The 11,958-nt window shown below is 53.9% G+C and overlaps 1 protein-coding gene across 1 annotated transcript in view; it reads right to left on the reverse strand.

Moving 5' to 3' along the window:
- Positions 1-10,476, reverse strand: part of trappc10 (trafficking protein particle complex subunit 10) — a 148,300-nt gene extending 137,824 nt beyond the window's left edge. The window contains exon 1 of the mRNA XM_087992426.1: positions 10,405-10,476. Coding sequence (XP_087848552.1) covers positions 10,405-10,429 — 25 coding nt within the window. The 5' untranslated portion in view covers positions 10,430-10,476. The remainder of the gene's footprint in view (positions 1-10,404) is intronic.
- Between the last annotated feature and the right edge of the window lie 1,482 nt (positions 10,477-11,958).

Raw genomic sequence — 11,958 nt, forward strand, 5'->3', positions numbered from 1 at the left:
AGTACTGTACCCCAGTGTAATACAGTCACAGACCTGTCCCCACCAGTACTGTACCCCAGTGTTATACAGTGACAGACCTGTCCCCACCAGTACTGTACCCCAGTGTTATACAGGGACAGACCTGTCCCCACCAGTACTGTACCCCAGTGTTATACAGAGACAGACCTGTCCCCACCAGTACTGTACCCCAGTGTTACACAGTGACAGACCTGTTCCCACCAGTACTGTACCCCAGTGTTACACAGTGACAGACCTGTCCCCACCAGTACTGTACCCCAGTGTTATACAGTGACAGACCTGTCCCCACCAGTACTGTACCCCAGTGTTATACAGGGACAGACCTGTTCCCACCAGTACTGTACCCCAGGGTTATACAGGGACAGACCTGTCCCCACCAGTACTGTACCCCAGTGTTACACAGTGAGGACCTGTCCCCACCAGTACTGTACCCCAGTGTTATACAGAGACAGACCTGTCCCCACCAGTACTGTACCACAGTGTTATACAGAGACAGACCTGTCCCCACCAGTACTGTACCCCAGTGTAATACAGTGACAGACCTGTTCCCACCAGTACTGTACCCCAGTGTTATACAGGGACAGACCTGTCCCCACCAGTACTGTACCCCAGTGTTATACAGTGACACACCTGTCCCCACCAGTACTGTACCCCAGTGTTATACAGGGACAGACCTGTCCCCACCAGTACTGTACCCCAGTGTTATACAGTGACAGATCTGTTCCCCACCAGTACTGTACCCCAGTGTTATACAGGGACAGACCTGTCCCCACCAGTACTGTACCCCAGTGTTATACAGGGACAGACCCGTCCCCACCAGTACTGTACCCCAGAGTTATACAGGGACATACCCGTCCCCACCAGTACTGTACCCCAGTGTTATACAGGGACAGACCCGTCCCCACCAGTACTGTACCCCAGTGTTATACAGAGACAGACCTGTCCCCACCAGTACTGTACCCCAGTGTTATACAGGGACAGACCTGTCCCCACCAGTACTGTACCCCAGTGTTATACAGAGACAGACCTGTCCCCACCAGTACTGTACCCCAGTGTTATACAGGGACAGACCTGTCCCCACCAGTACTGTACCCCAGTGTTATACAGGGACAGACCCGTCCCCACCAGTACTGTACCCCAGTGTTATACAGAGACAGACCCGTCCCCACCAGTACTGTACCCCAGTGTTATACAGGGACAGACCTGTCCCCACCAGTACTGTACCCCAGTGTTATACAGGGACAGACCTGTCCCCACCAGTACTGTACCCCAGTGTTATACAGGGACAGACCTGTCCCCACCAGTACTGTACCCCAGTGTTATACAGAAACAGACCTGTCCCCACCAGTACTGTACCCTTGTGTTATACAGAGACAGACCTGTCCCCACCAGTACTGTACCCCAGTGTTATACAGGGACAGACCTGCCCCCCACCAGTACTGTACCCCAGTGTTATACAGGGACAGACCCGTCCCCACCAGTACTGTACCCCAGTGTTATACAGGGACAGACCCATCCCCACCAGTACTGTACCCCAGTGTTATACAGAGACAGACCGGTCCCCACCAGTACTGTACCCCAGTGTTATACAGAGACAGACCTGTCCCCATCAGTACTGTACCCCAGTGTTATACAGTGACAGACCTGTCCCCACCAGTACTGTACTCCAGTGTTATACAGGGACAGACCTGTCCCCACCAGTACTGTCTCTGTATAACACTGGGGTACAGTACAGGTGGGGACAGGTCTGTCCCTGTATAACACTGGGGTACAGTACTGGTGGGGACAGGTCTGTCTCTGTATACAGGGACAGACCTGTCCCCACCAGTACTGTACCCCAGTGTTATACAGGGACAGACCTGTCCCCACCAGTACTGTACCCCAGTGTTATACAGTGACAGACCGGTCCCCACCAGTACTGTACCCCAGTGTTATACAGAGACAGACCTGTCCCCATCAGTACTGTACCCCAGTGTTATACAGTGACAGACCTGTCCCCACCAGTACTGTACCCCAGTGTTATACAGGGACAGACCTGTCCCCACCAGTACTGTACCCCAGTGTTATACAGGGACAGACCTGTCCCCACCAGTACTGTACCCCAGTGTTATACAGGGTCAGACCTGTCCCCACCAGTACTGTACCCCAGTGTTACACAGTGACAGACCTGTCCCCACCAGTACTGTACCCCAGTGTTATACAGTGACAGACCTGTCCCCACCAGTACTGTACCCCAGTGTTATACAGGGACAGACCCGTCCCCACCAGTACTGTACCCCAGTGTTACACAGTGACAGACCTGTCCCCACCAGTACTGTACCCCAGTGTTACACAGTGACAGACCTGTCCCCACCAGTACTGTACCCCAGTGTTATACAGTGACAGACCTGTCCCCACCAGTACTGTACCCCAGTGTTATACAGGGACAGACCTGTCCCTACCAGTACTGTACCCCAGTGTTATACAGGGACAGACCTGTCCCCACCAGTACTGTACCCCAGTGTTATACAGGGACAGACCTGTCCCCACCAGTACTGTACCCCAGTGTTATACAGTGACAGACCTGTCCCCACCAGTACTGTACCCCAGTGTTATACAGGGACAGACCTGTCCCCACCAGTACTGTACCCCAGTGTTATACAGGGACAGACCTGTCCCCACCAGTACTGTACCCCAGTGTTATACAGGGACAGACCCGTCCCCACCAGTACTGTACCCCAGTGTTACACAGTGACAGACCTGTCCCCACCAGTACTGTACCCCAGTGTTATACAGTGACAGACCTGTCCCCACCAGTACTGTACCCCAGTGTTATGCAGTGACAGACCTGTCCCCACCAGTACTGTACCCCAGTGTTATACAGGGACAGACCTGTCCCCACCAGTACTGTACCCCAGTGTTATACAGGGACAGACCTGTCCCCACCAGTACTGTACCCCAGTGTTATACAGGGACAGACCTGTCCCCACCAGTACTGTACCCCAGTGTTATACAGTGACAGACCTGTCCCCACCTGTACTGTACCCCAGTGTTATACAGAGACAGACCTGTCCCCACCAGTACTGTACCCCAGTGTTATACAGGGACAGACCTGTCCCCACCTGTACTGTACCCCAGTGTTATACAGAGACAGACCTGTCCCCACCAGTACTGTACCCCAGTGTTATACAGGGACAGACCTGTCCCCACCAGTACTGTACCCCAGTGTTATACAGGGACAGACCTGTCCCCACCAGTACTGTACCCCAGTGTTATACAGGGACAGACCTGTCCCCACCAGTACTGTACCCCAGTGTTATACAGGGACAGACCTGTCCCCACCAGTACTGTACCCCAGTGTTATACAGGGACAGACCTGTCCCCACCAGTACTGTACCCCAGTGTTATACAGGGACAGACCTGTCCCCACCAGTACTGTACCCCAGTGTTATACAGGGACAGACCTGTCCCCACCAGTACTGTACCCCAGTGTTATACAGGGACAGACCTGTCCCCACCAGTACTGTACCCCAGTGTTATACAGGGACAGACCTGTCCCCACCAGTACTGTACCCCAGTGTTATACAGGGACAGACCTGTCCCCACCAGTACTGTACCCCAGTGTTATACAGGGACAGACCTGTCCCCACCAGTACTGTACCCCAGTGTTATACAGGGACAGACCTGTCCCCACCAGTACTGTACCCCAGTGTTATACAGGGACAGACCTGTCCCCACCAGTACTGTACCCCAGTGTTATACAGAGACAGACCTGTCCCCACCAGTACTGTACCCCAGTGTTATACAGGGACAGACCTGTCCCCACCAGTACTGTACCCCAGTGTTATAGAGAGACAGACCTGTCCCCACCAGTACGTACCCCAGTGTTATACAGGGACAGACCTGTCCCCACCAGTACTGTACCCCAGTGTTATACAGTGACAGACCTGTCCCCACCAGTACTGTACCCCAGTGTTATACAGGGACAGACCTGTCCCCACCAGTACTGTACCCCAGTGTTATACAGGGACAGACCTGTCCCCACCAGTACTGTACCCCAGTGTTATACAGTGACAGACCTGTCCCCACCAGTACTGTACCCCAGTGTTATACAGTGACAGACCTGTCCCCACCAGTACTGTACCCCAGGGTTATACAGGGACAGACCTGTCCCCACCAGTGCTCTACCCCAGTGTTATTTCAGGGACAGACCCGTCCCCACCAGTACTGTACCCCAGTGTTATACAGTGACAGACCTGTCCCCACCAGTACTGTACCCCAGGGTTATACAGGGACAGACCTGTCCCCACCAGTACTGTACCCCAGTGTTATACAGTGACAGACCTGTCCCCACCAGTACTGTACCCCAGTGTTATACAGTGACAGACCTGTCCCCACCAGAACTGTACCCCAGTGTTATACAGAGACAGACCTGTCCCCACCAGTACTGTACCCCAGTGTTATACAGTGACAGACCTGCCCCCACCAGTACTGTACCCCAGGGTTATACAGGGACAGACCTGTCCCCACCAGTACTGTACCCCAGTGTTATACAGTGACAGACCTGTCCCCACCAGTACTGTACCCCAGTGTTATACAGTGACAGACCTGTCCCCACCAGAACTGTACCCCAGTGTTATACAGGGACAGACCTGTCCCCACCAGTACTGTACCCCAGTGTTATACAGGGACAGACCTGTCCCCACCAGTACTGTACCCCAGAGTTATACAGAGACAGACCTGTCCCCACCAGTACTGTACCCCAGTGTTATACAGAGACAGACCTGTCCCCACCAGTACTGTACCCCAGTGTTATACAGGGACAGACCTGTCCCCACCAGTGCTGTACCCCAGTGTTATACAGAGACAGACCTGTCCCCACCAGTACTGTACCCCAGTGTTATACAGGGACAGACCTGTCCCCACCAGTACTGTACCCCAGTGTTATACAGGGACAGACCTGTCCCCACCAGTGCTGTACCCCAGTGTTATACAGAGACAGACCTGTCCCCACCAGTACTGTACCCCAGTGTTATACAGGGACAGACCTGTCCCCACCAGTACTGTACCCCAGTGTTATACAGAGACAGACCTGCCCCCACCAGTACTGTACCCCAGTGTTATACAGAGACAGACCTGTCCCCACCAGTACTGTACCCCAGTGTTATACAGAGACAGACCTGTCCCCACCAGTACTGTACCCCAGTGTTATACAGGGACAGACCTGTCCCCACCAGTACTGTACCCCACTGTTATACAGAGACAGACCTGCCCCCACCAGTACTGTACCCCAGTGTTATACAGAGACAGACCTGTCCCCACCAGTACTGTACCCCAGTGTTATACAGAGACAGACCTGTCCCCACCAGTACTGTACCCCAGTGTTATACAGTGACAGACCTGTCCCCACCAGTACTGTACCCCAGAGTTATACAGTGACAGACCTGTCCCCACCAGTACTGTACCCCAGTGTTATACAGAGACAGACCTGCCCCCACCAGTACTGTACCCCAGTGTTATACAGTGACAGACCTGTCCCCACCAGTACTGTACCCCAGGGTTATACAGGGACAGACCTGTCCCCACCAGTACTGTACCCCAGTGTTATACAGAGACAGACCTGTCCCCACCCGTACTGTACCCCAGTGTTACACAGTGACAGACCTGTCCCCACCAGTACTGTACCCCAGTGTTATACAGTGACAGACCTGTCCCCACCAGTACTGTACCCCAGGGTTATACAGGGACAGACCTGTCCCCACCAGTGCTCTACCCCAGTGTTATTTCAGGGACAGACCCGTCCCCACCAGTACTGTACCCCAGTGTTATACAGTGACAGACCTGTCCCCACCAGTACTGTACCCCAGGGTTATACAGGGACAGACCTGTCCCCACCAGTACTGTACCCCAGTGTTATACAGTGACAGACCTGTCCCCACCAGTACTGTACCCCAGTGTTATACAGTGACAGACCTGTCCCCACCAGAACTGTACCCCAGTGTTATACAGAGACAGACCTGTCCCCACCAGTACTGTACCCCAGTGTTATACAGTGACAGACCTGCCCCCACCAGTACTGTACCCCAGGGTTATACAGGGACAGACCTGTCCCCACCAGTACTGTACCCCAGTGTTATACAGTGACAGACCTGTCCCCACCAGTACTGTACCCCAGTGTTATACAGTGACAGACCTGTCCCCACCAGAACTGTACCCCAGGGTTATACAGGGACAGACCTGTCCCCACCAGTACTGTACCCCAGTGTTATACAGTGACAGACCTGTCCCCACCAGTACTGTACCCCAGTGTTATACAGTGACAGACCTGTCCCCACCAGTACTGTACCCCAGGGTTATACAGGGACAGACCTGTCCCCACCAGTACTGTACCCCAGTGTTATACAGTGACACACCTGTCCCCACCAGTACTGTACCCCAGTGTTATACAGGGACAGACCTGTCCCCACCAGTACTGTACCCCAGTGTTATACAGTGACAGACCTGACCCCACCAGTACTGTACCCCAGTGTTATACAGGGACAGACCTGTCCCCACCAGTACTGTACCCCAGTGTTATACAGTGACAGACCTGACCCCACCAGTACTGTACCCCAGTGTAATACAGTCACAGACCTGTCCCCACCAGTACTGTACCCCAGTGTTATACAGTGACAGACCTGTCCCCACCAGTACTGTACCCCAGTGTTATACAGGGACAGACCTGTCCCCACCAGTACTGTACCCCAGTGTTATACAGAGACAGACCTGTCCCCACCAGTACTGTACCCCAGTGTTACACAGTGACAGACCTGTTCCCACCAGTACTGTACCCCAGTGTTATACAGTGACAGACCTGTCCCCACCAGTACTGTACCCCAGTGTAATACAGTGACAGACCTGTTCCCACCAGTACTGTACCCCAGTGTTATACAGGGACAGACCTGTCCCCACCAGTACTGTACCCCAGTGTTATACAGTGACACACCTGTCCCCACCAGTACTGTACCCCAGTGTTATACAGGGACAGACCTGTCCCCACCAGTACTGTACCCCAGTGTTATACAGTGACAGACCTGACCCCACCAGTACTGTACCCCAGTGTTATACAGGGACAGACCTGTCCCCACCAGTACTGTACCCCAGTGTTATACAGTGACAGACCTGACCCCACCAGTACTGTACCCCAGTGTAATACAGTCACAGACCTGTCCCCACCAGTACTGTACCCCAGTGTTATACAGTGACAGACCTGTCCCCACCAGTACTGTACCCCAGTGTTATACAGGGACAGACCTGTCCCCACCAGTACTGTACCCCAGTGTTATACAGAGACAGACCTGTCCCCACCAGTACTGTACCCCAGTGTTACACAGTGACAGACCTGTTCCCACCAGTACTGTACCCCAGTGTTACACAGTGACAGACCTGTCCCCACCAGTACTGTACCCCAGTGTTATACAGTGACAGACCTGTCCCCACCAGTACTGTACCCCAGTGTTATACAGGGACAGACCTGTTCCCACCAGTACTGTACCCCAGGGTTATACAGGGACAGACCTGTCCCCACCAGTACTGTACCCCAGTGTTACACAGTGAGGACCTGTCCCCACCAGTACTGTACCCCAGTGTTATACAGAGACAGACCTGTCCCCACCAGTACTGTACCACAGTGTTATACAGAGACAGACCTGTCCCCACCAGTACTGTACCCCAGTGTAATACAGTGACAGACCTGTTCCCACCAGTACTGTACCCCAGTGTTATACAGGGACAGACCTGTCCCCACCAGTACTGTACCCCAGTGTTATACAGTGACACACCTGTCCCCACCAGTACTGTACCCCAGTGTTATACAGGGACAGACCTGTCCCCACCAGTACTGTACCCCAGTGTTATACAGTGACAGACCTGACCCCACCAGTACTGTACCCCAGTGTTATACAGGGACAGACCTGTCCCCACCAGTACTGTACCCCAGTGTTATACAGTGACAGACCTGACCCCACCAGTACTGTACCCCAGTGTAATACAGTCACAGACCTGTCCCCACCAGTACTGTACCCCAGTGTTATACAGTGACAGACCTGTCCCCACCAGTACTGTACCCCAGTGTTATACAGGGACAGACCTGTCCCCACCAGTACTGTACCCCAGTGTTATACAGAGACAGACCTGTCCCCACCAGTACTGTACCCCAGTGTTACACAGTGACAGACCTGTTCCCACCAGTACTGTACCCCAGTGTTACACAGTGACAGACCTGTCCCCACCAGTACTGTACCCCAGTGTTATACAGTGACAGACCTGTCCCCACCAGTACTGTACCCCAGTGTTATACAGGGACAGACCTGTTCCCACCAGTACTGTACCCCAGTGTTATACAGTGACAGACCTGTCCCCACCAGTACTGTACCCCAGTGTTATACAGTGACAGACCTGTCCCCACCAGTACTGTACCCCAGGGTTATACAGGGACAGACCTGTCCCCACCAGTACTGTACCCCAGTGTTATACAGGGACAGACCTGTCCCCACCAGTACTGTACCCCAGTGTAATACAGTGACAGACCTGTCCCCACCAGTACTGTACCCCAGTGTAATACAGTGACAGACCTGTCCACACCAGTACTGTACCCCAGTGTTATACAGTGACAGACCTGTCCCCACCAGTACTGTACCCCAGTGTAATACAGTGACAGACCTGTCCCCACCAGTACTGTACCCCAGTGTAATACAGTGACAGACCTGTCCACACCAGTACTGTACCCCAGTGTTATACAGTGACAGACCTGTCCCCACCAGTACTGTACCCCAGTGTTATACAGTGACAGACCTGTCCCCACCAGTACTGTACCCCAGTGTTATACAGGGACAGACCTGTCCCCACCAGTACTGTACCCCAGTGTTATACACTGACAGACCTGTCCCCACCAGTACTGTACCCCAGTGTTATACAGTGACAGACCTGTCCCCACCAGTACTGTACCCCAGTGTTATACAGTGACAGACCTGTCCCCACCAGTACTGTACCCCAGTGTTATACAGTGACAGACCTGTCCCCACCAGTACTGTACCCCAGTGTTATACAGTGACAGACCTGTCCCCACCAGTACTGTACCCCAGTGTTATACAGTGACAGACCTGTCCCCACCAGTACTGTACCCCAGTGTTATACAGTGACAGACCTGTCCCCACCAGTACTGTACCCCAGTGTTATACAGGGACAGACCTGTCCCCACCAGTACTGTACCCCAGTGTTATACAGAGACAGACCTGTCCCCACCAGTACTGTACCCCAGTGTTACACAGTGACAGACCTGTTCCCACCAGTACTGTACCCCAGTGTTACACAGTGACAGACCTGTCCCCACCAGTACTGTACCCCAGTGTTATACAGTGACAGACCTGTCCCCACCAGTACTGTACCCCAGTGTTATACAGGGACAGACCTGTTCCCACCAGTACTGTACCCCAGTGTTATACAGTGACAGACCTGTCCCCACCAGTACTGTACCCCAGTGTTATACAGTGACAGACCTGTCCCCACCAGTACTGTACCCCAGGGTTATACAGGGACAGACCTGTCCCCACCAGTACTGTACCCCAGTGTTATACAGGGACAGACCTGTCCCCACCAGTACTGTACCCCAGTGTAATACAGTGACAGACCTGTCCCCACCAGTACTGTACCCCAGTGTAATACAGTGACAGACCTGTCCACACCAGTACTGTACCCCAGTGTTATACAGTGACAGACCTGTCCCCACCAGTACTGTACCCCAGTGTAATACAGTGACAGACCTGTCCCCACCAGTACTGTACCCCAGTGTTATACAGGGACAGACCTGTCCCCACCAGTACTGTACCCCAGTGTTATACAGTGACAGACCTGTCCACACCAGTACTGTACCCCAGTGTTATACAGTGACAGACCTGTCCCCACCAGTACTGTACCCCAGTGTTATACAGTGACAGACCTGTCCCCACCAGTACTGTACCCCAGTGTTATACAGGGACAGACCTGTCCCCACCAGTACTGTACCCCAGTGTTATACACTGACAGACCTGTCCCCACCAGTACTGTACCCCAGTGTTATACAGTGACAGACCTGTCCCCACCAGTACTGTACCCCAGTGTTATACAGTGACAGACCTGTCCCCACCAGTACTGTACCCCAGTGTTATACAGTGACAGACCTGTCCCCACCAGTACTGTACCCCAGTGTTATACAGTGACAGACCTGTCCCCACCAGTACTGTACCCCAGTGTTATACAGTGACAGACCTGTCCCCAACAGTATTGTACCCCAGTGTTATACAGGGACAGACCTGTCCCCACCAGGACTGTACCCCAGTGTTACACAGGGACAGACCCGGTGGTTATTATGGTCTAGCCGCTCTCACTTACACGTTGCTAGGGGACGGTTCTCCATCCTCCCGGCCACACTCCCTCCGCCATCCGCCAGCAGCTCACTTCCGCTTCCGGTTCGCCAGACGTCATCGTCACCTTGCGTTTCAATCTCTTAAAGGCGCTTGTGTCCTCTCAGTAACCCCCCATTATCCCCTCACTAACCCCTCAGTGTCCCCTCACTAACCCCCCAATATCCCCTCACTAACCCCTCAGTGTCCCCTCACTAACCCCTCAGTGTCCCCTCACTAACCCCTCAGTGTCCCCTCACTAACCCCTCAGTGTCCCCTCACTAACCCCCCATTATCCCCTCACTAACCCCTCAGTGTCCCCTCAGTAACCCCCCAATATCCCCTCACTAACCCCTCAGTGTCCCCTCACTAACCCCCCATTATCCCCTCACTAACCCCTCAGTGTCCCCTCAGTAACCCCCCAATATCCCCTCACTAACCCCTCAGTGTCCCCTCACTAACCCCTCAGTGTCCCCTCACTAACCCCTCAGTGTCCCCTCACTAACCCCTCAGTGTCCCCTCACTAACCCCCCATTATCCCCTCACTAACCCCTCAGTGTCCCCTCAGTAACCCCCCAATATCCCCTCACTAACCCCTCAGTGTCCCCTCACTAACCCCTCAGTGTCCCCTCACTAACCCCTCAGTGTCCCCTCACTAACCCCTCAGTGTCCCCTCACTAACCCCTCAGTGTCCCCTCACTAACCCCCCATTATCCCCTCACTAACCCCTCAGTGTCCCCTCACTAACCCCCCAATATCCCCTCACTAACCCCTCAGTGTCCCCTCACTAACCCCCCAATATCCCCTCACTAACCCCTCAGTGTCCCCTCACTAACCCCCCAATATCCCCTCACTAACCCCTCAGTGTCCCCTCACTAACCCCTCAGTGTCCCCTCACTAACCCCCCAATATCCCCTCACTAACCCCTCAGTGTCCCCTCACTAACCCCCCAATATCCCCTCACTAACCCCTCAGTGTCCCCTCACTAACCCCCCAATATCCCCTCACTAACCCCCCAATATCCCCTCACTAACCCCTCAATATCCCCTCACTAACCCCCCAATATCCCCTCACTAACCCCTCAGTGTCCCCTCACTAACCCCTCAGTGTCCCCTCACTAACCCCCCAATATCCCCTCACTAACCCCTCAGTGTCCCCTCACTAACCCCCCAATATCCCCTCACTAACCCCCCAATATCCCCTCACTAACCCCTCAGTGTCCCCTCACTAACCCCCCAATATCCCCTCACTAACCCCTCAGTGTCCCCTCACTAACCCCTCACTAACCCCTCAGTGTCCCCTCACTAACCCCTCAGTGTCCCCTCACTAACCCCCCAATATCCCCTCACTAACCCCTCAGTGTCCCCTCACTAACCCCCCAATATCCCCTCACTAACCCCTCAGTGTCCCCTCACTAACCCCCCAATATCCCCTCACTAACCCCTCAGTGTCCCCTCACTAACCCCTCAGTGTCCCCTCACTAACCCCTCAGTATCTGTCAGTGTACCCTCACTAACCTCTCAGTGTCCCCTCCCTAACCCCT

The sequence above is a fragment of the Chiloscyllium plagiosum genome, unplaced genomic scaffold (genome assembly GCF_037043375.1).
Source record: "Chiloscyllium plagiosum isolate Xiang-an unplaced genomic scaffold, Cpla_swu_hap1 HiC_scaffold_12, whole genome shotgun sequence".
Classification (NCBI taxonomy): Eukaryota; Metazoa; Chordata; class Chondrichthyes; order Orectolobiformes; family Hemiscylliidae; genus Chiloscyllium; species Chiloscyllium plagiosum.